At 52.3% G+C, this 26442-nt stretch overlaps 1 protein-coding gene across 3 annotated transcripts in view; it reads right to left on the bottom strand.

Moving 5' to 3' along the window:
• PPARD (peroxisome proliferator activated receptor delta) overlaps positions 1–26442 on the bottom strand; it is an 80034-nt gene that overhangs the window by 4568 nt on the left and 49024 nt on the right. For 2 of the 3 annotated variants that reach the window (XM_045866762.3, XM_045866763.3), the window contains 3 exons: positions 10046–10276; positions 1324–1478; positions 428–566 (listed from right to left, as the gene is read on the bottom strand). In XM_045866762.3, the coding sequence (XP_045722718.1) occupies positions 428–566; positions 1324–1478; positions 10046–10175 (424 nt within the window). In that variant the 5' untranslated portion in view covers positions 10176–10276. The remainder of the gene's footprint in view (positions 1–427; positions 567–1323; positions 1479–10045; positions 10277–26442) is intronic. The other variant, XM_064597512.1, reaches the window with a different exon arrangement.

Below are 26442 nucleotides of genomic sequence, written 5' to 3'. Positions count from 1 at the left end.
CTGTATGGGATCTGAAGACAAGACTCTGTAGGAGGCCCAAGTGCAGAGCGGGATCTGTCTCCCGGGAGAGGCCAGCCTCCAGGAAGCTCCTGCCTGGCTCCTGGCAGCGGACCCGTGTGGTCCCTCACTGGCTCCTGCCTGCCTTCACTAACCAAGGAGAGCTGAGGCGATCCCCGGCTTGGGCAGTGGCTTTTTACGCTGTCTCGGGTCACCTGAGCCAGGCTGAGGTGCTGGGTCAATTCCCAGCCCCCCTCTGGGCCAGCGAGGGTGAGCGCCCCAGGCCGGGGCCCCACAGCGGACGTGGAGCCGGAGCCGTCTGGGGAAGGCCGGTCTTCGCCAGCTGCCGCGTCAAGCCGCACCTGCTGCGCGCCGGGCACCGCTCCAAGGGCCCCCCCACCAGGCCGCGCCAGGCCCGGGCGGCTCTCACCGTTGTGCGACATGCCGAGCGCCACGCATTTCTGGAAGCGGCAGTACTGGCACTTGTTGCGGTTCTTCTTCTGGATCTTGCAGATGCGCTCGCACTTCTCGTACTCCAGCTTCATGCGGATCGTCCGGCGGAAGAAGCCCTGAGGGGCGGGCGAGAGGTGAGGCAGAGCCACAGGAAGCTCAGGGTCCTGCTCTGCCCCGTGGGTTCTGTGACGTCAGGGGCCCCAGTTCTGGGTGTAAATGTCAACCTTCCTGAAATCTGGAAGTAATTGGGAGAAATTTCTTTTGGAGGGGAGGGAGGAGGAGAGTAAACAACTCTAAAGCCTTTGAGATCTATCTATATTTAATTCTTTATTTTAGATGCTTCCTTGTGAGTTTGGTAACCTAAAACTGTATTGTGGGTAATCTGGTTTATTCATAAAAGTATCTGGTTCTGGGCATTTTCTAGGCGGCGGTGTGGCAAAATAGTATGTACAATTTTGATGGGCGTGCAGGTAGGAGGATGAACCCGAAAGCACCCCTGGAGAAAGAAATGTAAAGTTTCCTTTTTTCCCTCAAAGAGGCCCTTCCGGGCCTTGAGGTGCAGGAAACACTGCCGTCAGGGTGATGGTTGAGCCCAAGACCCTCATTCTGCCCAGCCGGTGTTCTAGAGCTACGTCCCCAGGGGGCGCCAGCAGCCAGCCAGCCCACATGAGAGGCTGGGGCAGTGCGGAACAGGGCAGGCCTCACCAGGGACCAGCAGGACCCAGGGCGGTGGCCTGGAATGGGCCCAAGGGCCTGGCGGCCGCCCAACTGACAATTCCGCAGTGGGGCTGTGAGGGCCCGGCCTCTCTGGCAGGTCAGCTCTCCGTGTAAACACAGCCCCAGCCGCCAGCCACCACTCGCCGCGGGCCCTACCTTGCACCCCTCACACGCGTGAACGCCATAGTGGAAGCCCGATGCCTTGTCCCCGCACACACGGCACTCCATGTTGAGGCTGCCACACGAGGCCCCGTCACAGCCCATCTGCAACTGGTCCAGCAGTGAGGGTGGCGAGGAGCTCCGGGAGAGGTCTGCAGACACACGACACAGGGGTGCCTTCATATTCAGCCGGGACGGGGGTAGGGGAGGTGACCAGAGCCCATGGGGCAGAGCAGGTGATGGGAAGAGCCCATGTTTCTTAAGCAGCCCTCACTCAGCTCACTTAAGAGCTATGTGCCTCAAGGAGTCAACCTTTCTGAGGATCGGTTTCTTCATCTAGACCATGGGGCTTTTCCTCAGACCTGACATACAGCAGGTGTTTGGGGAATGGCAGCTATCACTATTGGGGGGAAGTCAGAGCCTTCCTGGGCTGTACTCACCGAGGAGGAAGGGGTGTGTGTGTGTGTGTTTTGGGGGGGATGATTGTGTTTTGGGGGGAAGGGAGCAAGAGGAGGAAGACAGAATCTCTTCAGACTGAACTTGGGAAGTAGCCCTCCTAGCTTAAGAGGCTCCACTGTGTGGGCCCATGTAGGGTTGTATGAAATGAGTGTTAGGGAGACTGCAGCCCTCCACCCACCTCACCTGGGAAATTCGATTCTTGTGTGGACTCCACAGAGATGCTGTAAAGGGTATCTCAAGAAGCTCAAACCCATTCTTACAAAACTTCTTGCTCAAGTAGAAAGAAGGCAGGTACCATTCATGCTGACTGGGCAACATACTGAATTTCCCCAGGTTTTTTTCTATTAAGTGTACAAGATGTTTGAACCAGGTGTTGTAAGTATAAGCAAGGAAAGCACTAGACTAAGGCAATGACTTCAGGGTGTATGTGCTGTCAGCTGACTCGGTAAGAATTTCTGGGAGTCTCTTTGGAATCTCTCCCCTGGACACTCAGCCATGAGCCCGGCCCTGAGCCCCAGTGTCCCGGCCCAGGGCCAGCTGCATGACCCCACATGCCGCCTGTCCTGCCAATCTGCTGTTCTCTGCTCTCTTTCCTGATGACTGAGCAACCTCCTCAGGGGCAGGGGCCAAATCCCCAGACCAGAGAGTCAGTGGCTCAGAGCAGGATGGCACCTTAGAGAGACCCAAGCCATGAAGCTGAGCCCAGACTTAACATTTCCCAGGCTGGTGTTGCTCCTGGTCTGTCACCCAAATATAGGTCACTCCACAAAATATCTTGATTTCCCTCCCACGGAGTAACCCACCCTCCCTAGACCAAAGTGTACTCCACTCTTCTCACACCTTCCTCAGCTCCCCTTTGGGCCCTAGGAGTGACAGCAGGAAAGCCTTCAGCCAGACCCTACCTGGGCCACAGGGAGGGGAGCATGAGCACCAGACCACAGAATAGAGGACCAGACAGCCCGCTGCCCTCCTGGGCTGGTAAGGGCAGGGGTGTGAGGTAAAATAGCCTGTCCCGTCCCAGGGCCTTCGCTCCTGACCATCGGTCATTCCAGGGGGTGTAACGACCCGCCTCAGCCCACAGATGGGGGAGAGTGGGCTCCCTCCGTCTCCTGGGCACAGTGCTGCAGGGGGGCCTGTAGTTTGGGAGGGCAGAGCCACTCTGGTTTTCTCCATAGCCTTTGCCACCACATTGACAGTCCGTGTGTGTTCACTCAGTGTTGGGTGCCCTCTACCAGAAAGTAAGGGCCACAGGGCAGGAACTCTGCCCCCAGGGTGCTGCTATGGGATGGGGAGCAAGCACGGGACAGTGACTATGGAGCAAGTAAGTGGACCTCAAGCTCCCTGGGTTGGTCCTGCACTCGGCGCCAACGGGCTGCAGGGGCTGGGCAGTCTCCGCCTCGCCTGGAGGTCTCCGAATAGGGGCAAGAGAACTCATGTTATGAGCTGTCCGGAGAAAATGAGATCACGTGTGAAAACCCTTTGTAGAGACCTGTGTGGCGGCTGAGCAGGAGGGTTTCTGGCCCTCCCCCCTCTGATCTGTGTGGTCTGTGTGCATGTTCGCTGTGTCACTTCGTGTAAGCAGCTGTGTTGTGTGGCTTACACATCTGCCTCCTCTGCTAGACGTGGGACATCTCTAATCACGCCGCCTTTGGATCTCTAAGCTCACCTCCACCACCGAGTCTTGTCCGCAGCCACCAACCTTTTGGTGGTGCCCTCTGTGTTCTCCCTCCTGGCCTCGGAGGCCGGGCAGGGGTCTGGGCACTTGCCCTGCACGTGGCAATGCCACCCTCTCTTTTCATTCAGCGGACATTTGGTGAGCACCTGCTGTGTGCACAGCAGGATCCACACCCTGCCCTCGACTAGCTGAGGTGAGAATGAGGTAAGAAAGCTGGAATACGAGGGGCGCCTGGGTGGCTCAGTCGTTAAGTGTCTGCCTTTGGCTCAGGTCATGATCTCAGGGTCCTGGGATCGAGCCCCACATCGGGCTCCCTGCTCGGCGGGAAGCCTGCTTCTCCCTCTCCCGCTCCCCCTGCTTGTGTTCCCTCTCTCGCTGTGTCTCTGTCAAATAAATAAATAAAATCTTTAAAAAAAAAAAAAAAGCTGGAATACGACACGGCGAGTGGCAACACTGGCTGAGGGGCGGGCAGAGGGTGCAGGACTTGGAAGGCGCCACCACCAAGCCTGAGGCTCTCGGGGAAGGTGACTGCTCCCCTCTTGGGGCTCAAAGATGAGATCTTTGGGAGACTCCAAGTCAGCTTCCAGATGCTTGGGAAGAGCAGGCATGAGGGTGAAGAATGTGACTGAGTTCAAATTGGTGTCTTAGGCTCAACACCCAGCTCTGCCCTCTGGGCTTCAGTTTCCTCCTCTGTAAGATGGAGAGGACAGGAGTATCTATCTGAGTCATGGTGAAAAGTAAGAGTTACTACAGAGAAGAGCCCTCGGACCTGGAAGTTCACATCAACATCAGTGTGAGTTAGGATGGTGCTTATCAGAAAGCTGCAATTCTGCACTCCCCAAGCTCTGTACCCTACACAGGCAGGGACCGTGACCTGTCCTCCTTCTGGCTGGCTGTACCTCTTCCCCCGCAGCTTCACGGAAATCCAAGGTGGGGGTGTCTCTGCTTATTGAGGCCCGGAGAGCCCCCAGGACCAGACCAAGCCTCCTTTTACTTCCCCTGGCCTGCCACTGGCCCGTGGCTCAGGAGCATTAGGACCACTGGGAACCCTGGGAGAAGCCAAGATGCTCCGGCCCCACCAGCCCCTGAGGCAGCCTGAGCTCCGGATCCTGAGGAGACACCCCGGGCGAGTGTCTCAGAGGTTAGTGCTGCAAACGAGACTGTGGAGAAACAGGCCCAGGGCACTATCAGGGCGCTGGGCCATGGCAGTCCCGCCCCTGGGTCGTGAGCAGACACAGGCTGCAGAACCTGAAAGCAGTTGGCAATGCTTGGTGGTGGCTGGCTAATGGAACAAGGGCACCCCCTGCCCGTTTGGAATAAAAGAACAAAAATAACTGCCAGGCGGAGAGAGGCAGGGGAGATGAGGCGCTAGGATGGGCAGAAGTGTATGCATCCTCCAGGGGTAGGTTTTGTGCCAGAGTGCATGTGCAGTGGGGATACTGAAGTGGTGGGGGCTTGGGAGTGGGTTTGCTTTCCTTTAAAAAAATTTTTTTTTAAGATTTCACCTATTTGACAGAGAGAGAGAGAGCACATGTGCAGCAGAGGCAGGAGGAGAAGCAGGCTTCCCACTGAGCAGGGAGCCCGACACGGGACTCGATCCCAGGACCCTGGCATCATGAGCTGAGCCGAAGGCAGATGCTTAACTGACTGAGCCACCCACGTGCCCTGGGAGTGGGTTTTCTAAAGATAAAAGTTCTGTTTCTTCCTGGCTGATCACCTGGCTTAGGGTTTTATCTTTGAATTTTACCCAAAAGTAATGATGGCAGAATGCTCCCCATTCTAGGGACCAGGTTCTGAAGGTCCCACTGCCTTGCCCATGACCTCCCGGTGGGAGACTGGGATTCTGAGAGGCTGTCCCCCTTACCAGGAGTCCCTGCCCCTCAGGTATGCTGGGTGGGGACATGGGCCACGCCAGTCTGAGGGCCGTCTGCCTGCACAGCGGCTCTCCCCAGCCAGCCCAGCGGCTCTCCCCAGCCAGCCCAGCATCGTCCTCCCCTGGCTCCTCCTGAGCTCTCAGGAAATATACTTGCTCACCCAATGGCCATCATCCGGGCTCTGCCCTGCCTCTGAACTTCCACTCCAGACACACCCTGTCTGACCCCCCAAGCATCTCATGAAGGCCCACCTCTCCTTCTACCCCAGGAAGGGAGGGGGAAAGAACCAGCATTTATCGCCCACCCCCCAAAAGCTTGTTAGTATCATTCAATATCACCTTGGAAGATAGTAACAGACACCATTTAAAGTTGAGGAAACTGAAACTTGGTGAGGTTAAGGGACCTGCTCAAGGTCACCTGTCTAATACCTGGTGGGGCTGGGCCTTGAACCTAAACCTGACTTCCCTGTGAAGAGTGCGTGTCGATACTAATAATCTCTTTTTTGTGCACGCCTCCCATGTACCAGGCGCTCTGCTGGACCCTTTATACCATTAATCCCATGGGAACCTTAAAATAACCCTTCAAACAGGTCTTCTGACCCTTTTATAGGTGAGGTTAAGTAACATGCTGACAGTGGCATTAACCAGATCATTAATTTTATGTGTCACCTTGGCCAGGCCATGGTACTCATGGTGACCAGTTTTTGGTCAAACACCAGTCTAGATGTTGCTGTGAAGATATTTTTTAGATGGGATTAACACTGAAATCATTGCTCTCCATAATGTGAGCAGGCCTCAGCCAGTCAGTTGAAGGCCTTCTGGAAAAAGACCGAGGCCTCCCTAAGGAAGAAGGAATTCTGTCTCTGGACCGCCTTCAAACTTAAGATACAGCATCAAGCACCCTGGGTCTCCGGTCTGCTAGCCTGTCCTGCAGAATCCAACTTGCTAGCCCTCACAGTTGTGTGAGCCAATTCCTTACCTGTGCGCACGCACGCACGCGCACACACACACACTCTATGTATGCACACATCCTATGGATTCGGTTTCTCTAGAGAACCCTGACTAATACAGTAACAGAGTTAAGAATTATAACCTAGAACCACCTAACCCCCGGGGCTGAGCTCTTACTATTCATTAGTACTAATCAATAATTCATGCTCATGATAACCGATCAGACATGTCACTGCTGAGGATGACACCATGCCATTATTCAAATGTTTAGGCTCAGCGTAAACACTAACCCCAACACCCAGGCAGTGAACTATCAGTTGCACCATCTTGGATTACAAGTTCAGCAAATAGACACTATTGACCTTACTCACATCATTTACGTATGGATGAGAGTTCTCTTACATATCTAGTCTCTACTGCTGGAGGTACGCTGTTGTCATAGCTGTGAGAGTGGCCAGGAGGGGTCAACACTATTTACTTTGCTGGCAGAGTCCCACAGGCAAACAGCTTCTGAAGTCAGGGCCAATTCTGTGGGACTCTGGAGCTGGGTTACTAAGCAGCCTCCTTACTTCTGTCGTCCTGTTCACCTGCACAGTGGGCTTCTCAGGGCTGGCGTGCAGCCTTGTCCTCAACTGAAAGGTCAGCCCCTGCCTGGACACCCACTGAGTGCTTGCGGAGAGAGGAGGTGCCAAGGCCAGGAGGAAGGACACTTGATCTTCCTCAGCCCCAGCCCGCACTAAGACCCCTGACCTCTTCCTAGGGTGTGGATGTGATGCCCATCACTGAAGTAGGAGGGGACAGCTGCCCCCACCCCTACCCAGCTCGGGGACCCTGGGCGTGTGAGTTTCCTTGTTGCTGAGTGCTAATGGGGAGATCTGTCTTGCCTGCCGCTTTGTCAGGTGTTGAGCTCGGGATAGAGATGCAGAACCTCTGAGGGGTCAGAAGGGAAGCAAACTAGGGATCTTCTTGCTGTTTCAAGGCTCGAGGCTGTGTCCCATCCTCCTGAATTCCTGAGGGGACTCGAGGCCAAAGTCACAGACTCATGGGGCAGGGTAGAGAACCTTACCCGGCCAGCCCTTGAGGTGGGCAGACTTTAAAGGCAGAGCCTGAGAATGGAGAAGTGAAGGCACCAGCCAAAGCCACAGCTGACAGTCACCGACTTGAGATTCCTGCCCTGGTTTGTGTGATTCCCAGCACAGGACAAAGCTCTGTCTCCAGGGCCCCTCACCTGCTGGCCTTTTTTGGGAAACAAAACTGCTTTACCTTTTTAAAGAAAAGCCATGCGTTTGCTTCTTAAACGGTGAGAGTACTGTAGACTTGAGAATAATACGTAATGGTGTGCACCACTGTATGATGCATCCTCTCCGCCATGATCCTACTCCCCTGAGTTAATGGCACAGTCCTTTGCGTGTACACTCTTCTAGTGCCTTCCATGATACTTAAAGATTTTTAAGCAGTGGGATCCCCCATTTGGCAGGAGCTCTTTTTCCCGTCAGTAGATTCAGACCCACCCTATCCTTGTTAATGGCTACACAGCATTCCACAGTGTGGCTCTACCACAGTTTACATAACCAATTCCCCACAGATGGGCGCCTGCCAATTTTTTGCTTCTCTGAGCAGTGCTGCAGTAAATAAGTGTGGAAATCTCTGTGCACTCTGAGCGAGTATTTACATGGGATACATTCCTAGGAGGGGAACTGCAGGGTCAAAGGAATGAAAGAATGAAAGGCTATGCAGTTCTCCTGCATAGCCAAGCTGCCCTTCCACCCTTGGTGGCTGGAGGGCCCTTAATCTGACAGGCTAAATGACATCTCATTTTGAAGATGTCTTCTTTGATTGGTGAGTAGACTGAAAAACATTTTGTTTTCCGGCCATTTGTATTTGTCCAACCATGAACTGCCTGTTTCTATTTTTCTGTTGTTTGTCTTATAGAATTTGCGGGAACTTTTTCTATACAATGGCTTTAACACATAATGATTATATTAAAAAACCTCCTCCTGTTTCAATTATTGAACAGGGAAGTCTTTCTACCTCCACTCTATTGTTGTATTGGTAAATGCAATCCATTAAAAATCACATCACACATGCACTGCAAGGGTGGTTGGGCAAATTTTTCTCAGACGTCTCCGTGTATGCCCTAAATCCCACTGATAAAGCTCCCCGAGATGCCATCCCCACGTCCACCTCGCCTTGCCTGTACACCCAGGCCCTGTGCTCTGGTCTGCATGTGAACAGGAGTATCATGTGGGGATACGGTCCCCACAAGGGTGTGTAGGAAACTCTGGTTAGCCATTCCTCTTCTGAGAAAGGCTGGTCTCTAAACTCATTCCAGTCACCAGCCAACTCCCAACCAGGGGTTGGGAGATACTTTTTCTTGAGTCCTGAAATCACACCAAGCCCACTTTGGTCATTCCTGGGTATGTGGGTGGGATCAGAGGGATGGGAGAATGGCCCTTCCCTTACCCTACCCACCACGTGCCCTGAAGAGGAAGAAGCTCTGCAGAATCCAGGAACTTGTTCTGCAGGTTCCAAGTAGTATGGCTCCAGGATTTGGGCCTTCTCTAACTATAGGCCAGGCAGGAACCTGCTCTCCTCAGCAGCCCTGCCCCACCTTAACTCTGACACAGGGCTCCAGAGACCATCCTGTGGGGTGGGCCTACTCCTCTGCCCTCAATCACCACCCATGGCCGGGATCTCCTTCAGTGAGATCAGGATGTCCCTTGCTGGAAGCGCATCCTCTCGTGACCGTGAGTTCCCTCTGAGGGTAAGGGAGCAAAACTCAGCTGAATGTGCTGGCACTTAGGTGGAGGGAGAAGGCGAGAAGCGGTGGGGGAGAAGGGGCCAGGGACAGGGAAGGGGCAGCATCAGCAGCAGGGAAAACCAGGGGCCAAGGAGTGGATTCTGGGTGCCCCTGAAGGTGGACATAGCATGATGATGAAGAAGATGGGGCGAGAATAACACAGGGTCCCAGAGATGAATGTCTACACTGCTGCTAGCAATGGATTAACAAAAGGGGAACCGAGGGGCGCCTGGGTGGCTCAGTTGGTTGAGCGACTGCCTTCGGCTCAGGTCATGATCCTGGAGTCCCTGGATCGAGTCCCGCATCGGGCTCTCTGCTCGGCAGGGAGTCTGCTTCTCCCTCTGACCCTCCTCCCTCTCATGCTCTCTGTATCTCATTCTCTCTGTCTCAAATAAATAAATAAAATCTTTAAAAAAAAAAAAAAACAAAAACAAAACAAAAGGGGAACCGACAAGTGAGATAAGAGCAGCTAAAAACTGGCTGGCTGCACAAAAGTAACCTTAATTATAGTCATTCAGACTAGCCGCTTAGCATTTATGCCTAATTACGGGGCCGCTCAATGATGAGTGTCAGCAGCAGGTCACTGCAGCTGTCGTGACTGATCGTTACAGCCGCAGGTACAGCTGATCTTTCCAGCGTGCTGTTAAGGCAGATTGGCTCCGGATCCCTTGGGCAGCAGCAGTGGGAACCAAGCGGATGACGACACGCATTATAAATGCGAACTCATTTAATTCTCACAAAAGCCCCTGTCCACATCCCCTACAGGCCCCGTGGTTTTCACAGAAAGAAGAAGTGCAACTGGCCCGAGGTCCTGCAGCTGAAGGGCAACAGAACAGTGGTGTGAACCCCGGCTGTCTGGCTCTGCCCCTCTGTGCCCCATGATGCTGTCTGCAGAGGGCACGGTTCCTGCTCGGCCCACTCGGCATCCTCTGCCCTGTGTCCCCTGCCACCCCCTCCTCACCTGTATAGCTGCTGGAAGGAAGTGAGTGCTCTGGTCCTCCATTGAGTTCTGGGGCTCCTTCTGCCTCTGCCACTTCCTTTTTCTCCTCCTCTTCCCGGACCTCAGGGGCTTCCCCCGGTGGCTGCTCCATGGCTGATTTCCCCTCGGCGCCACGCCTGCAGGCCCGGTCATAGCTCTGGCATCATCTGGGTCTGAACGCAGACGGACCTCTACAGGGCAGCTGCCATCAGCCTGGGCCAAGGAGACAGGGAGAGGATGAGAAGGTGTGAGAAGGGCATGTGAGAGGGCTACCACCGGGCGGGGGGGACAGCAGGGAGGGGTCTCCCCTGCTCCTGCTCCTTCACGACAGGCACGCCTCCTCCCTGTAGTGCTAGCCCATGGGCTCTGCTCCTTGCACCCCGAGTCACTTCCCCTCCTGCCCTTTGTCTGCTTGGTTCCTGAGGCAGGTCTGTGGGGTTCCGAGCAGTCTCCACAAACCAGACAGGGTGACACACCCCTGCACCACCTTTCCCTGGCTCCTCGGCCCCATCCCGCTCTTGGCGCCACATCAGAATGATTTCAGGGGCTTCTTCCAACTCTGGTCCTCCTGGAGGTCCTGATATGCATTATACTTCCTAACCCCCGCCCTGTCCCCTCCAGCACTCAGGCTCTCCTACGCCGCAATTCCTGAAGGGAGTAGGTCTTATCCTTCCTGTGTTTAGGTGTGGGGGGACAAAAAGACCGGAGCCCCTGCGGTGCTAGGCTCACAGCTGGCAGCAGATCTGCAACTGGACGCTCAGCAGCACAGCCATCAGGTAAGGGGAGATGTGCTCGGTCCAGGAATCTTTCCGAGGTAGGGTTACAAGGTGGTGACTCCTGTGTGGAGGAGGCAGTTCCAACCCTCGGCAAGTGACATATTGCCCACAGATGCCACCATCAGTGGTGGTAAGACCATGAGGTGTTGTGGGGCAGTCGTCCTGGCAGGGAACAGTAGGGAGACACCTTGAGAGTGGGGTGGATTTTGACCAGAGATGGCACGGAACTTGTCTTGGGGACAGAGCATGAGAAAAGACTCAGAGGCAGCACAGCAGGGAGTGGTGAGGAGTCCCGGTGGCCAGGGAGTGAGCACTGTGGGAGCGAGGATTTGGAGGGACGGCCAGGAAGGTGGGCTGTGTCCAGGCACGCATGCATGACTGACTCTATCCTGAGGCAGTGCAGGCTGTGGGAGGATCGAAAGCAGAAAAGACCTGCTTTAGGGCGCCTGGGTGGCTCAGTTGGTTAAGCGACTGCCTTCGGCTCAGGTCATGATCCTGGAGTCCCAGGATCGAGTCCCGCATTGGGTTCCCTGCTCGGCAGGGAGTCTGCTTCTCCCTCTGACCTTCCCCCATCTCATGCTCTCTCTCTATCTCATTCTCTCTCAAATAAATAAATAAAATCTTTAAAAAAAATAATTAAAAAAAAAAAAGAAAGAAAAGACCTGCTTTAGGGAAATCCAAGCAGCTGTGGGCCTTCTGGATGTGCCACAGGCAGCTCAAACTCAACCTATCCAAACAGAACCCACCATCTGCCCCCAAACCCGCCCCTCCTCTGGTAATCCCTACTTTGGTGACCCACATGTCCATCTACCCGCTTATCAAAGCCAGAAGGCAGGGGTCAACGGAGACTCTTCCCTCTCCCCCACTGCTCTACACTTGCAAACTTGGCTGGACACTGCAACCACTGGGGAGTTTTTCAAAATATGGATGTCTGGGCCTGTCCCCAGAGATTCTCATCTGATGGTTGTGGGGAGCTGCTTGGGCACTGGAATCTTTATTTTTAATTCTCCTGGTGATTGTCATGTGCAGCCGAGCTTGAGAACCACTGTTCCACAGCAAGGCCACTTCCAGCGGACAGTAAATCCTCCCTCTCTCATCATTCCTCTCCAGCAGGCTTTCATTTTCCCTTGTTTGGACTGACGACAACCTCTTCAAGTCTGTCAACAAAAGGCAGTTTGGAAATTCAGCCCTCGAGTCTAAGAGCTGGGAGTTGGGAATCTAGAGCTGTGGGGAGCATCCTCATTGATTTTGACAGTCACGGAAGGGATTCAGTTCACCAAAGGAGAAAGCAACATGTCAAGGGAGGTCAGGGGAATAGGCACCAGAGCAGTGGCCAGACGCAGGAGAGACGTGGGACAACCAGACAACTCAGAGTCATGGGAAGGGCTGTTTCACGAGGGAGCGCTCAACCGTCTCAAATGCTGCGGGGTTGAAGGGTGATAAACTGACACATGACCCCTGGAATCAGTGACCACCAGGTCATCAGTGACCCTGTGAGGCAAGTTTCAGTCAAGTGGTTAAGATGGAAACTGGGGCTCTGAAGAATAAGTGGTAGGACAGGAGGCAGGACAGCAAACGGAGACTAGGTTTTTGGTAAATACGTCAAGGAAATAAATGTACTGCCTCGAGAAAGTGGCAAAGCCAGGAAGAAGTTTTTGGACTAGAGGAGACTCAAATAAGCCGTGGGTAGAGGAGAGGTCTGCAGAGAAAGACCGTCTGAAGATTCCAGGGGGAGGCTGGGGCAGAATGACTGATGAGAGGGGACTAATTCAAGGGCACAGGAGGAGGAAAATACAAAGAAGTATCGTGGCAATTGGGGAGGGGGTGATGAAAGCTCATCCAGGATGGCCTCACTCTTTTAGTTAATAAAGTAGGCGGGAAAGTTGTCCACTGAGAGTAAAAGATGGGACTTGAAGAAAGCAAAGAGGCTGGGTGGACGCACTTTGGTAAACATGACAGGGAATTAGCTGGAGAGCAATAAAAAGAACTGTAGCAAAGCCACAGTAATTAAAACAGTGTCGTACTGGCACAAGAATAGACAACCAGTGAAAGAATACAGAGTCCATAAATAGATGCAAACACACATGGAACTTCAACATGTTACAAAGACAGTACTTCACATCAAAGAGAACAAATGGATTCTCCAATAAACAGTAATGGGACAACGGAGTAGCCATCTGGAAAAATTAAGATGGATCCCTACCTCAAACTTTATATCAAGATGAGGTCCAACTAAATAAAAAAAAATTTTTTTTTAAGTTAAAACAAAAATATATGCATTATTGTGCACCTGGCTGGCTCAGTCCATGGAGCACGCAACTCTTGATCTCAGGGTCATGGGTTCAAGCCCCATGTTGGGCATAGAGACTACTTAAAAAAATTATATATATATGTGTGTGTACATATATATACACATATCTATAAACTTTCTACATGGTAGAAAAAAATCATAACAAAAAACAGATAATAAACTGGGAAAAAATATTTGCAACTCTCATCAAAGGACTGATTTCTCTAAAACATTTCCTATAAGTAAGTAGAAGCAGGGCACCTGGGTGGGTGGCTCAGTCGTTAAGTGTCTGCCTTCGGCTCAGGTCCTGATCCCAGGGTCCTGGGATCGAGCCCTGCATCAGGCAACCTGCTCAGCAGGAAGCCTGCTTCTCTCTCTCCCACTCCCTCTGCTTGTGCTCCCTCTCTTGCTCTCTCTCTCTCTGTCAAATAAATAAAATATTAACCAAAAAAATACAAATTAAAACAATTCTCAAATACACTTTCTACGATCAGATTAAAACAAATGCTAACACGTTGCTAAATATGTGGGGAAACACAATCTCACACATCCCTGGTGGAGAGGTAAGCTGGCACGACCTCTGAAGAGGGTAATTTGCCTACATTTCTCTAAATTACAGGTGCGTATATCCTATGACCCAGAAATTCCACTTCTTTGTGGAAATCTTTGTGACATTTCTGTAACCTTCCAGTTTTTTCAAAACAGAGTTTTTTTTTTAAAAAAAAAGCTAAAAAATTCTGGCTTTCTGGTTTCTCTTGAAAATTGGGCAGACCTGGCCACTGGGTGCCTGCATGGCCCCGACACCACCCTGGGAGCTGAGCAGTGGCCTCCTCTTTATGTAGACAGGTGCTCCCCACTGGCACCCATGGTCTCGGCTACTTCCTGCGGTCACTCCCTAGGCTGCTTCACTCATATGCACTGCATGAGGTGTCCCCTCCTGTGGGAACCCGAGTCTAGTTAGCATAAATCAGTTCCTCAAGGATCAATGACTGATCATCAAACTAGACCCGGAGCAAGGCCAGGGAGGGGCTCCCGCCACGTGGCTCCGATTACAAGTGGCAGCCTTCTCGTTGTTTACCTAATGCCATTCCCCCTTCTCCCTTACTGACGCCCGGTTTCTTTGGATCAGGCACGTGCTTAGCTAAACGCTCCATTTCCCAAGCTCCCCTGCGGCTACTGTGTTCACGTGACACAATGCTGACCAATAGGTAAACAGAAATCTACTGGGAGGGCCTTCTGAAAATAGGTTTTCTCCCTGATCAAAAGAGACAAACGTTTGCCTTCCCCCTTCCTGCCTTGACTAGGAATAAGGGCCCGGACGCGGAGCAGCAGAAGACAGGTTGAGAGGGCAGGGCGGGAGGAGAGAAGGGGTCTCGGGCCGCCGCTGAACCAGCCGTGGAGCGCCTGTCTCCAGACTCCTTGCTGCGGGAGACAACGAAACGCCTGCTTTATGAGGCCCTGTTTGCCAGACTTCAGCTGCCGGCAGCTGAACACAATCCTAGCTGAAACAACACGATATCGGACACTTAGCTGAAGAGGAGAATGGGATCGTGGGAGGGGGTTGACACCAACACTGGGAAAAGGACCTTGGCGATCACCGGGGGCAGTTTGTGGACATTGTGGCATGGAGTAAACTCTCCAAAAACATCAGTTATTCTCTGAATAACAAGGACCAGAGACACCGGTTCATCATGCTCCAGGACTGAAAAGTCTGGGGCAGGTGAGGGGTGAGAAAGCCTCAACCAGGCCTGTGCCGGGGGGGTGGGGGGGGTGGGGGGGGCTACAGGAGGCTTCTGAGGAGCAGCAGCCAGAGTCTGGGCAGCGTGCTGACAGAAGGCTCAGACAACGTGACTTCGACGGAGCTGCAAGCACAGTGGTGGCAATGACCACAGGGTAAGTAGTGTGAGGCTGAGAACAAACTGCTTCTGGATCTGCGGAGCTTGGCTGTCAGTGGACACAGGGAAATGCACACCAGACTGTGGTGACAAGAGCCGGGGAGCGAGGGACATGAAGATTTGGGGTCCCCCTTAGCAGCTGGAAACAGAGGAGGGAAAACTACAACCCTGTCTTGTATAGATAACTTGACAAAATATTTTCTCGCTCATTCCCTCATACCCTCCGATCCTCTGGGTGACTCTGGGGAGACGGGACAGAGTTCACAGTCAGTCCTGAGTCCTGGCAGGAGGGGTGGGAGGTGACTGAGCCCCCGCTACACGTCACGTCTGGTGCATGAAAAACAGGCTCTGCTCACTCCTCCCGAGCTCCCACAGGTGAGCCCTGTGAGCTGCCCTGCGGAGGTGAGGGAAGTGACAAAAAGCTCAGCCCTGCGGAGCCTGACAGAGTGTCTCTCGGAGAACAACGCAAAGGATAAAGCAGAAGACCACAGGGTTTCAGACACAACGGGGTCTGAGCCTGGCCAGGCTTCCGAGGAGCCGCGTGCACTGGGCCACCTTATGCACCTCTGACGCCTTGAGCCTCAGCTGCTGCTTCCATATACCTACTGGTAGAAGGTTCTTTCACATGACCAGAGGAACTGTTACCAGCTTCCAGGGGTGCAAGTGGATGCCTCTTGAAACAGATGCGGTTCTGGGCTCTGGCTAGAGTTTTGGATTTGGGGCCAGGGTCCCTGGATTCCAGGCAGATGTTCGTGCCCTGACTGGAGTTGTCTCTTCTGGCTGGGACCAGCAGAAGGGGGAGGGGAGGAGCAGTCTGGTTGTTCTAAAACCCACACACATCCCTTGGGCTGTTTCATGTTTAGATGCAACCGCTGTGCTGCAGCCCATCCCTGCATTTTGCCAGAAACCATCCATTTTCACACAGCCCCGGCTGTTCCATTTACAGCTGAGGTCTGCCCATCTCCCGGCAGCCACGGCCGCCCCACCCCCACCCGGTGGCTCTTCTGCGCTTGCCAGGTCAGGAGCCACTTTGATCCTGGGGGCCCTCCCTCCACCCCACTGGGCCCAGGCCCGCAGGCTGGCCCTATCCCTGCAATGGACCTTGTTTCCCTTCCTTTCTTCAGCCCTAGCACTTAAAGCAGCACACCCTGCCTGGCACCAGGTCTAACTCTGGTGTGACTGAGAAGCCCAGGTTTTTGCTACTGCGACCCCCATTACTGTGCCAGAGCCAGAAACCCCGATTGTGTCCCAGCTTCACCCCACTTACGAGGTTGGTGCTGTCAGCAGAGAGGACAAGGGTCCTGCAGCCAGAACGAAGAGGTGCTGTTCTGTTGCCCTTGGACAAAAAATGGAGTCTCTAGCAAAGGAATTTCTTATAAAACAAATGCCTGCCTACCCTGATTCTGGCATGCACACGTGTGTGTTGTTTGCATACATGCTCACACAAGCCTGTAGTGCGAGCAAACCCAGTGCTCCCATTCCAGTACCCTTTTTTTTTTTAAGATTATTTATTTGAGAGAGAGAGAGAGCACGTGTGTAAGCAGGGGGAGGGGCAGAGGAAGAGGGAGAGAATCTCAAGCAGACTCCATGCTGAGCATGGAGCCAGACGCAGGGCTAGATCCCACGACTCCGAGATCATGACCTGAGCCAAAATCGAGAGTTGGACGCCTAACTGACTGAGCCACCCCTCCAATACCCACTCTCTTGCCCCAAGAAGAATGTCTGGCCTTCTGAGCGAAGGTGGGGGGAGGCGCATGCTCCATCCATTTGCCATTGGGCAGGTCTAGTTCATGGGCAGAGGTAGGAGCTTGGCCCAAGTGACCCAGAGCTGTACAGAGGCCTGGTCTGGGGCTGGAGCAACCAAGCCACCTGGGGCCCTAATCCATCCCCCAAGGTCTGGACATCCTCAGGAGGTGGAGCACCCCTGCCACCCACCGGCAGGCTGCACGCTCCGACTGGGCTCAGGCAGTGTGCTGGAGCCCCACTCATCTCTCAGAGCTGTGCAGCCTGACAGCTTTCTCCCTGCACCAGAGCCTAAGCTGGGTCACAGCTCTAAGCCTCCAGCTCCCCACCTCCATCACAGTGGTACCAGCTTCCATTCTCCCAGGGCTTACTATATACCAGGCTCTGTGTGCACAGACATGTAATCCTCACAACAACCCTAAGAGTCAGGTACTGTTACTACATCCATTTAACTGATGAGGAACTTGCGCACAGAGAGGGAAAGTAACTGGCTCAAGGTCACACAGTAACTGGAACAGCAGGATTGGAGTCCAGGCAGGCTGGTTCAGGTGTTAATCACTGCACTGCGTGCCTTGCGTGTGGTGCTGGGTACGACTGTTATGTCCAGAAGACGGTATGTGCCTGCCCTGTTGGATCTAGTAGCTGCTCTTAGCCTCGGTCTGGAGCCATCACTGTTGAATTCTTTGTCTAGCTGCCAATCCCCAACTGTTTTTCTGTCAAGAATACCCTGGGTCAACGTCCTTCTGGATACTCCCTGCCAGAAAATGACTGCTGTGTGCTAAAGACAGCCCTAGGCTCTGGTCCCTGGCTCCTTCTCCAGCCCCATCCCACTCGCCCTGAGCGGCAGCACCACTCTCCGACTCTACAGGCTCGTACTGGCCTCAGCCTGGCATGCTGCCCCCTCCACCTCTCCCCTTCAAGAGTGGGCTCTCCTGCACCTCCTCCCTGTGGAAGCTCTCGCTGACCGGCCCTATTCTGTTCCTTCCTAAGGCAAACCTGAGCCGGGGCCCTCCAGATCTGCGATCACTGCAGCAAACTGCACTGTCAAGCAGCTGGTCTGGCCTCACCAGGCTGTTACCAGTTTCCCAGACAATGCCCTCTATCTTGCTGAGGTAGGGCCCCAGCACCTGGCACAGTGCCTGGCATCCAGTGAGTGCTCAGCACACACTTGCTGGACAAATACACAGACATTAACCTTAGGCACAGTGTTTTTTCAGTCTTAGCATTGCCACTGTATCGGTTTTCGTGTATTATCACCCCTGAGATGCAATACTCCATAGAAGTTAATTCCAGGCGCTTCTGTGTCAGGCTGGATTCAGACCTTGGCTCTGCCCCACCCGCTCTGTGACTTGGGGAGGAGACTAACTTCAGAGTTCCTCAGCCCGACATCTGGGACGCTACTCCCTAGCGTGAGCAGAAGTCAGGAGGTTTAAATAACCACACAGCCAGGGCTGAGTAGTGCTGAGTATCCGGTAAATGCCCAACAAATAGGGACGGCGGCTGCTGCCGTGATCATCACTGTTGGCTCATCTTCAGGGATCACAGGGAGCAAGTGACATTCCAGGTCTAAAAATGGGCTAGCCTACTGGAATTCCAGGGACCTAAACTGACCCAGAATTTCCCAATTCCCTGCCTTACAATCAACTGTGTAGAAGAGAACCGACAGGGAGCTCCCTACTCTGGGCACGTGCTTCTCCTTCAGACAGCTGGACCCAAACCTTCCTCCACTTCTCGTGCTCCCCCGCCCCAATGCAGATGACCCAGTTGTTGCCCTTTCCCCCCTCACCCACTGCAGGGGGATGAGGGTCAGCAGTCTCCAGATCAAGGGCAGAGGTTGCCCCATATCTCTGGCGAGCGCTTTCAGGATCAGCAGTGAGAGAGGCCATGGGAGAGTGGGCCTGCTTGGCTCTGTCCCAAGCTTTCCCATCAATCATGAATCCGGGTACTGACCCAGTGCCCTGGTTTTCCAGGCCAGCAACTCCATGGGGCTCTTTGCTCCCCATTTGCCAATCCAGGTCACCCCACCCCTCTCAGGGCATAGGAGAGGTCTGTGTGGCCTTCTTGCTGGCAGGCCACCTGAAACCAACCCCCCAGAAGTAGCGTGGGGGCTGGTTTTATTCAGAGAGATCTGGAACCAGAGAAAACACAGGCAGGAGGCCACCCTTGCCCCTCACATTTTGTAACTTTTCCAGTTCCACCAAGAGTCAGCCCCTAAGCCCTGCGGAGTGGAGCTGAGCTAAAATAAAAGGAAAAGCTGCCTCAGGGAGCTACTGAGAGTGTGGCAGGGAAGAGATGTGAGTGCGAAAAAGAGGGCTCTTCACTCAGGATCCGCGGGACCTGAGTATGCTGGGGGGCCCGGACCCCCAGCCATCACCTCTCCCACTATAAGGGCTAAGGCGCTGAGCACTGCCGTGGCTGCCTTGGGCTGAAGCCACTGAAGACTAAGGAGATACCAAAAATCTCCAGTTTTGGGGCGCCTGGGTGGCTCAGTCGGTTAAGCATCTGCCTTCGGCTCAGGTCATGATCCTGGGGTCCTGGACCGAGCCCCATGTCGGGCTCCCTGCTCAGCAGGGAAGTCTGCTTCTCCCTCTTCCTCCCCCACCCCCGATCGTGCTCTGTCTCTTGTTCACTCTCTCTCTCAAATAAATAAAATCTTAAAAAAAAACAACCCTCCAGTTTTTACAGACAACACAATCTCAGTGATGTCAAAACATGTACATAAGGCAATAGAAACAAAACTGGAAAGACATGGCCTAAACTGAATGGTATTTTTCTCTGAAGGGTCCAGTTATGTGCTTCTTTTCTTTTTCTTTTTTTTTTTTTTTTAAAGATTTTATCTATTTATTTGACAGAGAGAGACACAGTGAGAGAGGGAACACAAGCAGGGGGAGTGGGAGAGGGAGAAGCAGGCTTCCCGCCGAGCAGGGAGCCCGATGTGGGGCATATGCTTCTTATTTTCTCATATTTTTCTGTGTTCTCCAGTTTCTTCACCGTGAGCATAGGTTACTTTAATGATGGGAGGGGAGGGGGGGAGACATTTAAAGAAATGTGGTGGACAAAGAAAACAGAATCATATGCTGAGATACTGCTGTGGTAAAAGAAAGGCCTGCCCAGAAGAGACCCAGATCTCTCCTCCTGGAAGCCTGAGGGAGGAAGGAGGACCCACTGCTGCTCAGAGAAGGCTCCTAAGGTAAGGGTGGTTGTGCCAATGGGCAGAGGGCCACACCGGGGGACCTTTCCAGAACACTTCTCGTCTGAGGGCCTCAGGTGCTATGGCTCCTAATGCTGTCAATGCCCTCCATTCTTCTTCTGGGCCCTGCCAGCTGCTTTCATTCACTCACTCAACAAATATTTGTTAAGTACCTACTATCATGTGCCGGGCTACATGAGGCAAGCAAGCAACACAAATATGGAACTAGGAACCACGACCAGGGCTCCGAAGGACCAAGGCCAAGCACAGTGGGGGCACACTCAGAGCGTGCTACCCTAGCGTGGGTGGTCAGGGGAGGCCTCTGACTGAGAGGCAGGCCTGCAGGGTTCTGGGCCATGGGGAAGAGAAATGTGAAAAGGCCCCACGGAGAGAAGATGGCATGGCCCCTTTGAGAGCACAGGAAGGCTGGTCTAGCTGGGGCTGGAGATCACTTCGGGCTTCAGAGGGCAAGCTGAGGATGTGGGTGTTTATCCAAAGAGCAGGAGAGTGCTTAGGAGGGTTGTGAAGAGGATGGGCAGCATCAGAGCTGCATATGAACTTCTCGGGCTGCTGTGGAGGACGGGTTGCAGATGATTTCAGCCGGGCTCTGAGAAGCCAGGGTTACAGCAAACCTAGCTGGGCACCGATGGGAAGGAGAAGGCCGCCTCCCAGAGCCCTGGAAGGCTGGGCATGGGACGCAGCCGCCTAGTCATTCTTGGGAAGATCTGCGCGACAGAGCAGAGAGGTGAGGCCCTTGCACAGTGCTGTGTGCTTCTCCAGCTGCCCCATCTGTGCCTTCTCAGTAAAACATCAGTGCAGGGTTAGATGACCTCCAAGGCCCCTTCCTGCTCCGACTTCCTTGGCTCCAGCCTCCTAGCACTGTCCTGGTCTTACTGATTCCCAGCTGTGACATACACACAGATCTGGGGAGCAGACGTGGCACTTGGCACTGCTTGGCAGGAGGCTGACTGCCGCAAGTGGCCATGTTCCTGGGCCCGACAACTCCATGCAAGCCCCCCAAACTCCCGACACACAGCTCTCATGGCCGGCACACCAAACTGTGGGCCAGTGGCCCCGCTCTGGGAGCTACATGGTGACAGGGCACAGACCAGATGCCACTACACATACCCTTTTCTTCTTAAACAACAAAGACCAGGACACCAGCCAGCCCTTTAAAGTTCACAAAGCGCCTTCGGGTACACAATCCCATTTAATCAACCCGGTGGGAGGGCGGCAGACAGACTAATGTGTGTTGAGCACTAGAATGGATTATTTCACTTTAAAACCATGATGACCCTCCCAGGGAAGCTCTAACTCCTGCTGGCCACATGAACAAACTGGGTGAGGGAACAGAGGCTGGTGGCAAGGGAGGGGCAGCGCACTGAGGGGGTGGCCAGGTCTAGCGAGAGGGAACAAAACTCTGCCCAGCCCAGGAGAAATGGGACTCACAGTTGGAAGGGGGAGGCAGAAACGGGGGTCAGCAGGGCTGAGTGACTTCTGAACCTCTCCAAAGGGAGGGGAGACAGGAAAGAACCCTATAGCTAAGCCAGGATTGGTCAGTCCTGTCCAGGAGAAACTGTGGCTCCCAAGTTCAAGCTTCACCTTTAATAGTGTTCATGTCCTTTGACCTTGTAATTCCCCTCATAGGAAAATGCACTGCGCTGTTCAGGGCAGTGTTATTTATAATAATGAAACAGTTTTTTATAATAATGAGAAATATTTATAATGAAAACGAACAGAAATGACTCTATGCCCAATATAGGAATGGTTACAAAAATTAGGCACCCCCTGAAAAATGGAGTACTATACAATCATGGAACTCATGTTTCCATACAGTATTTAATAACTTATTTTTAAGTGAAAAGTAATAAAATACAAAATTACATAGACAGCATGATTCCCATAAAAATGACAAGAGAAAGAATGGAAGGAAGTTCCCTCGTATGCATAGGGTGGTAAGTGATTTACCGTTTTTATGTTGCTGTACTTTTTGAACTTGATGTACCAAACATGTATTATCTTCATCTTACACTTAACCCATCAGAGTATGTGATACCATTGCTGGATCCTCCCTCCTTTACATCTTTTCTTACTTGGCTCCCAGGCTTCCTGGCTGCTCCTACGCAATCTCTTTTGCTGGTCCCAGTGAACTCCCAATCTGAAGGTCTCTTTCATTTTCCGGCTACACTTGCCCCCTGCATGATCTTAAACTGGCTCGTAGCTTTCAATACCTTCAATAAATATGCTTATGACTCCCACATTTATTTCTCCAGTTCCAGCTTCTCTGACATCTCCACATGGATGCCCAGTGGTATCCGAATGGAGCCCTTGACCTTCCCCCAAGGTCTTTTCCATCTCAGTAAAGGGCATCTCCAGCCTTCTAGTTGGTCAGGCCAAAACGGTGGAGTCAGTGAATCCTGTGGGCTCTGCCTTTAACAAACACCCAGAACCGAATCACTTCTCACCACCTCCACTGCTATGATCCTGGTCCAAGCCAACATCCTCTCTTGCCTGGATTATTCCAACAGCCTCCCAACTAGCTTCTCTGCTTCTGGCTTTGCCCCCTACTCTCCACACAGCAGACTGATCCTTTTAAGTCAGATTCTGTCCTTCCTGTGACCAATCCCTCCAGGAGCTTCCTGCCCATCTCTACAGTGGCCTGCAAAGCCTTCCGGAACGGAGGCCCTGCCCTATGGCTCCCTTCCTGGCATAATATGCACAGGCACACGGCCTGCCTGCCGGTGGTCTTTGCAGCTGTTCCCTCCAGCTGAAAATGTACTTCCTCAGGGCTCTGCTCCCATGTGACAGTCAACCTGATGTCGGGGAGGGTCACTGGCAATGAAAAGATGTGACCAGCAATGGACCCATGAGCCAGACCCAGGTGACTGAAAGCTCCCCACCCCCTTCCCAGTCTTTGGAATGTGGTTCTGCTTGTCTTTCCCACTCTCCGGAGGCTGTTCCAAGGACACGGCCTTGGGATAGTGATGTGGTATTGAAAACACCAACGAGGTATACATGACTGACTCCAGTTAAGACCTCTTTGTAAGCTTTTAAGATTTGGTGGGTGGATGTGCAGCTCATTTGTCTTGCTGCCACCCAAGATAAGCCTTGCATGTAAGCTCCCTTTCCTTATTCAAACTGCCACTTACTAACCTGGAGTGGCCTACCTCTTTCTTCGGTCTCTGCCTGCCCTCTGCTCGAAGGGACGCCTGACTACCTAATTTAAAACCATCCCAGCCCACTCCCAGGTAATTCCATTTCCCTTCTGCTTCCATTTCTTCCATAGCTCTCACAACCATCTGGAATGGTGTGTGTGCATCCATGTATGTGTGTGTATATGTGTGTGTGTATGTATATATATATATGTGTGTGTGTATGTGTATATATATATATATATATATATACACAAAAGTTATTTTTAGGGGCGCCTGGGTGGCTCAGTCGTTAGGCGTCTGCCTTCGGCTCAGGTCATGATCCTGGGGTCCTGGGATCGAGCCCTTTGTCGGGCTCCCTGCTCTGTGGGAGGCCTGCTTCTCCCTCTCCCACTCCCTCTGCTTGTGTTCCCTCTCTCCCTGTGTCTCTCTCTGTCAAATAAATAAATAAAATCTTAAAAAAAAAAAAAGTTATTTTTAAAAACTCAGTTGTTTACTGATTGTCTCTCCCCAAAAGAATATAAACCCCACAAGGCAGACATTTTCACCTGTTAGATTCACACTGATCTTCAAGGCTTACAGCCACGACTGGCAGATAGTCATTGCTCAATAAATATGTACTGAATGAATAACTTTTTATAACTGAAAAAAAGATTTCCATTCATGGCCCAGCCTGAAATAGCCCCCCAGAGATCTGTCCTCAGATTCTGTTTTCCAGGGGTATCTGAGCCTGCTCTCCAGACCATTCAAGAGAGGAGCTCATCAGGCTTATAATAAACTGGTAGAAATGCACTGTACGGAAGACAGGAGTCCAGAAACAGCTGGTTGAAGGTACCCAGGTGTGGTCCAGGCCAGCTCGTTTGCTAATCTGTCAGGTGACCTTGGGAGGAGATGGTTCATCTTTCTTGGCTTAATTCACCTCCCCACCCACTGGGAGGGAGTGTTGGGTGCATCTATCTCCCACCTCCCCTTTGATTCTAAAATCCTCTCACTGAGCAGACCCCACGGGTAGTAGTCAATGGAAAAAGGCCTAGGTCACTCACAGCCTTTAGCTCCTCTCAGGGTAGGGATGGGGAGGTGGTGACAAATCCTCAAGTGCCTTTGAAGTGTTTACACTCCAGTCAAGGAGGAAGAGAAGACCATACCTATAAAAACCTCAGGGAAAGCTGCACACAGACGGGGAAGGGGGTGGGGGGAATGGCTAAGAGGAAATGGCTTCTGCTGGAGGCCTCAGGGAAGGTTCAAGGCTAAGGAGAGCTGGGTTGTCCAGAAATGACCTCAAAAGTAAAATATGCTCATCAGAGAAAAATTTAAGAATTCAGAGAAGAAAATAAAATCAAGGAGTGGGGAGATTGCTTTTTAAATACAGACTGAGGGGTAGGGTGTTCTAGGTTGGGGAAATGCAGGGTCTTAGGCCCAGGACGGGGTAGATGGAGAGAGACACAAGCAGACAGGGTGGCAGGGACCAGAAAAGGCTGGGGAAGGAAGTCATAGCCAAACCGTAGCACAGAGAACCTCCTCTAACTCTCACATGGGGCCTACCCAACTTCTGCGTGAATCACACTGTACAAAGTGTTTCTATGTGCCGGGCATTATTGTAAGCTCCTTACGTGTAGTGACTCACTGGGGCTTCACAAGTGAGAACTATGAAGCAGGTACTATTATCATTCTCATTTACCGATGACAAAACGGAGCAGGAAAGAGTGAAGTAACTTCCACGCCCAACTGAGCCAGGATCAGGATACAGAGCCATGAGCCAGTCTGCCTTCAGGGTGGGAGCTCTCAACCTCTCCACTGGACTGCTTCTTGCCTCCACTCCTGAGCCCCTCTAGTGCTAAAAAGGCTCCTGTATCCTGGCAAGTAGACCCATCTTCCAATGAACCTCCACTCCTGGTCCAGTCCTGCCTGATCTCTGGTCACCAAGTAGTCCCTACCTGCACCTCCTCCCCATCAAGCCGTCCTGTCCAGGTGAGACCTCTCAGTTACCAAAGCAATTGTCACGGGACCCATTCTCGACCCTCCTCCTCCTTCGTTTATCATGCCTTCCTACTGTGTGGCTCCTAAAACCCCCAATGATCAAGATGAAGCTAGAGCGTTGGAGTGGCAATACTTTAAACCTATCTTTCCTCCTAAGTCAGTAAGGGGCCAAAGTGTCATGAGATGCTTTCCTCTAGGTGCTGTTTATTTATTTATTTTTAATTTTTTTTAAAGATTTTTTATTTATTTATTTGAGAGAGAGAGAATGAGAGAGAGCACATGAGAGTGGGGAGGGTCAGAGGGAGAAGCAGACTCCCTGCCGAGCAGGGAGCCCGATGCGGGACTCGATCCTGGGACTCCAGGATCATGACCTGAGCCGAAGGCAGTCGCTTAACCAACTGAGCCACCCAGGCGCCCCTAGGTGCTGTTTATTAACCTTTGGATAAGGCAATTCGACAAATTACAGTGACTGCCTGGGCCCTGCTGAAATCCAGACCCCCAGCATGACTCTTCTCTGTCTGGAGGTGAGAAGAGAGTGGATACAGTGGGGAGAGTGTTAATGCTGGGCTATATGGCAAGAATATTCCCAGCTCGGTCTTTAATATGCTGTGTACCTCTGGGCGACCTTCTAACCTGTCTGTGCCTCAGTTTTCCCATCTGTAAGATGGGATTAGTATCCACATGCCTTCCCCAACGGAAGAAGCAAGGCTCTGGTGAGATATTCAAAGTGAAAACCATTTGTATTATACAATCTATACACCAAACTATCAATGGTGGTGATCTCTCAGGGGTAATATTTGTTTCTTCTCTTATGGCTTATGTGATTTTTCTAAATTTTCTATAATGAACATGTGCTGTGTTTAGTAAGCAAAAAGAAAAAAAAAGTTTTAAAAGCATGATACAAACAGGAGACATCATTATTTTAGAGAAGCAAGATGAAGCAGAAGAAGCTGAAGAAGTCAATCTCATGCTGTGACCTTCTGGCACATTCCTGCCACGGAGCTCTCTGCAGAACCCCCAGAGCAGCAGGGGGCCCACACGTGGGGCCATGGCAGGATGGCCCTTATACGCCGCTGGGAGGGGATGGCGAGGAGTCACGTTGCACATCTGCCTCACACCCATTTCGTTTCAGACAATGATACAGAGCCGACACACGTTTGCCCAGTAATACTGGGCAACTGCAAAGGGAGAACAGTCTGGAATGGGAGAGAGGAAGGAGGTGTGTGATGGTGGGAAGATTAATAGTTTTTATGAGTATATAGTTGTAATTGTTTTTAAAACAGGCATCAATGTCTTTTGCAAGGAAGCTGAGGAGAAGAGCCAGGAGTCTCCTTCAAAAACTTCTTGCTTTCTCCC

This window comes from Mirounga angustirostris, unplaced genomic scaffold (assembly GCF_029215605.1).
Source record: "Mirounga angustirostris isolate CCGP_5_RB_7025 unplaced genomic scaffold, mMirAng1.0.hap1 SCAF_8, whole genome shotgun sequence".
NCBI lineage: Eukaryota > Metazoa > Chordata > Mammalia > Carnivora > Phocidae > Mirounga > Mirounga angustirostris.
Note: the sequence above shows the minus strand (reverse complement) of the source record. Positions and strands in the feature narration are given on the sequence as shown.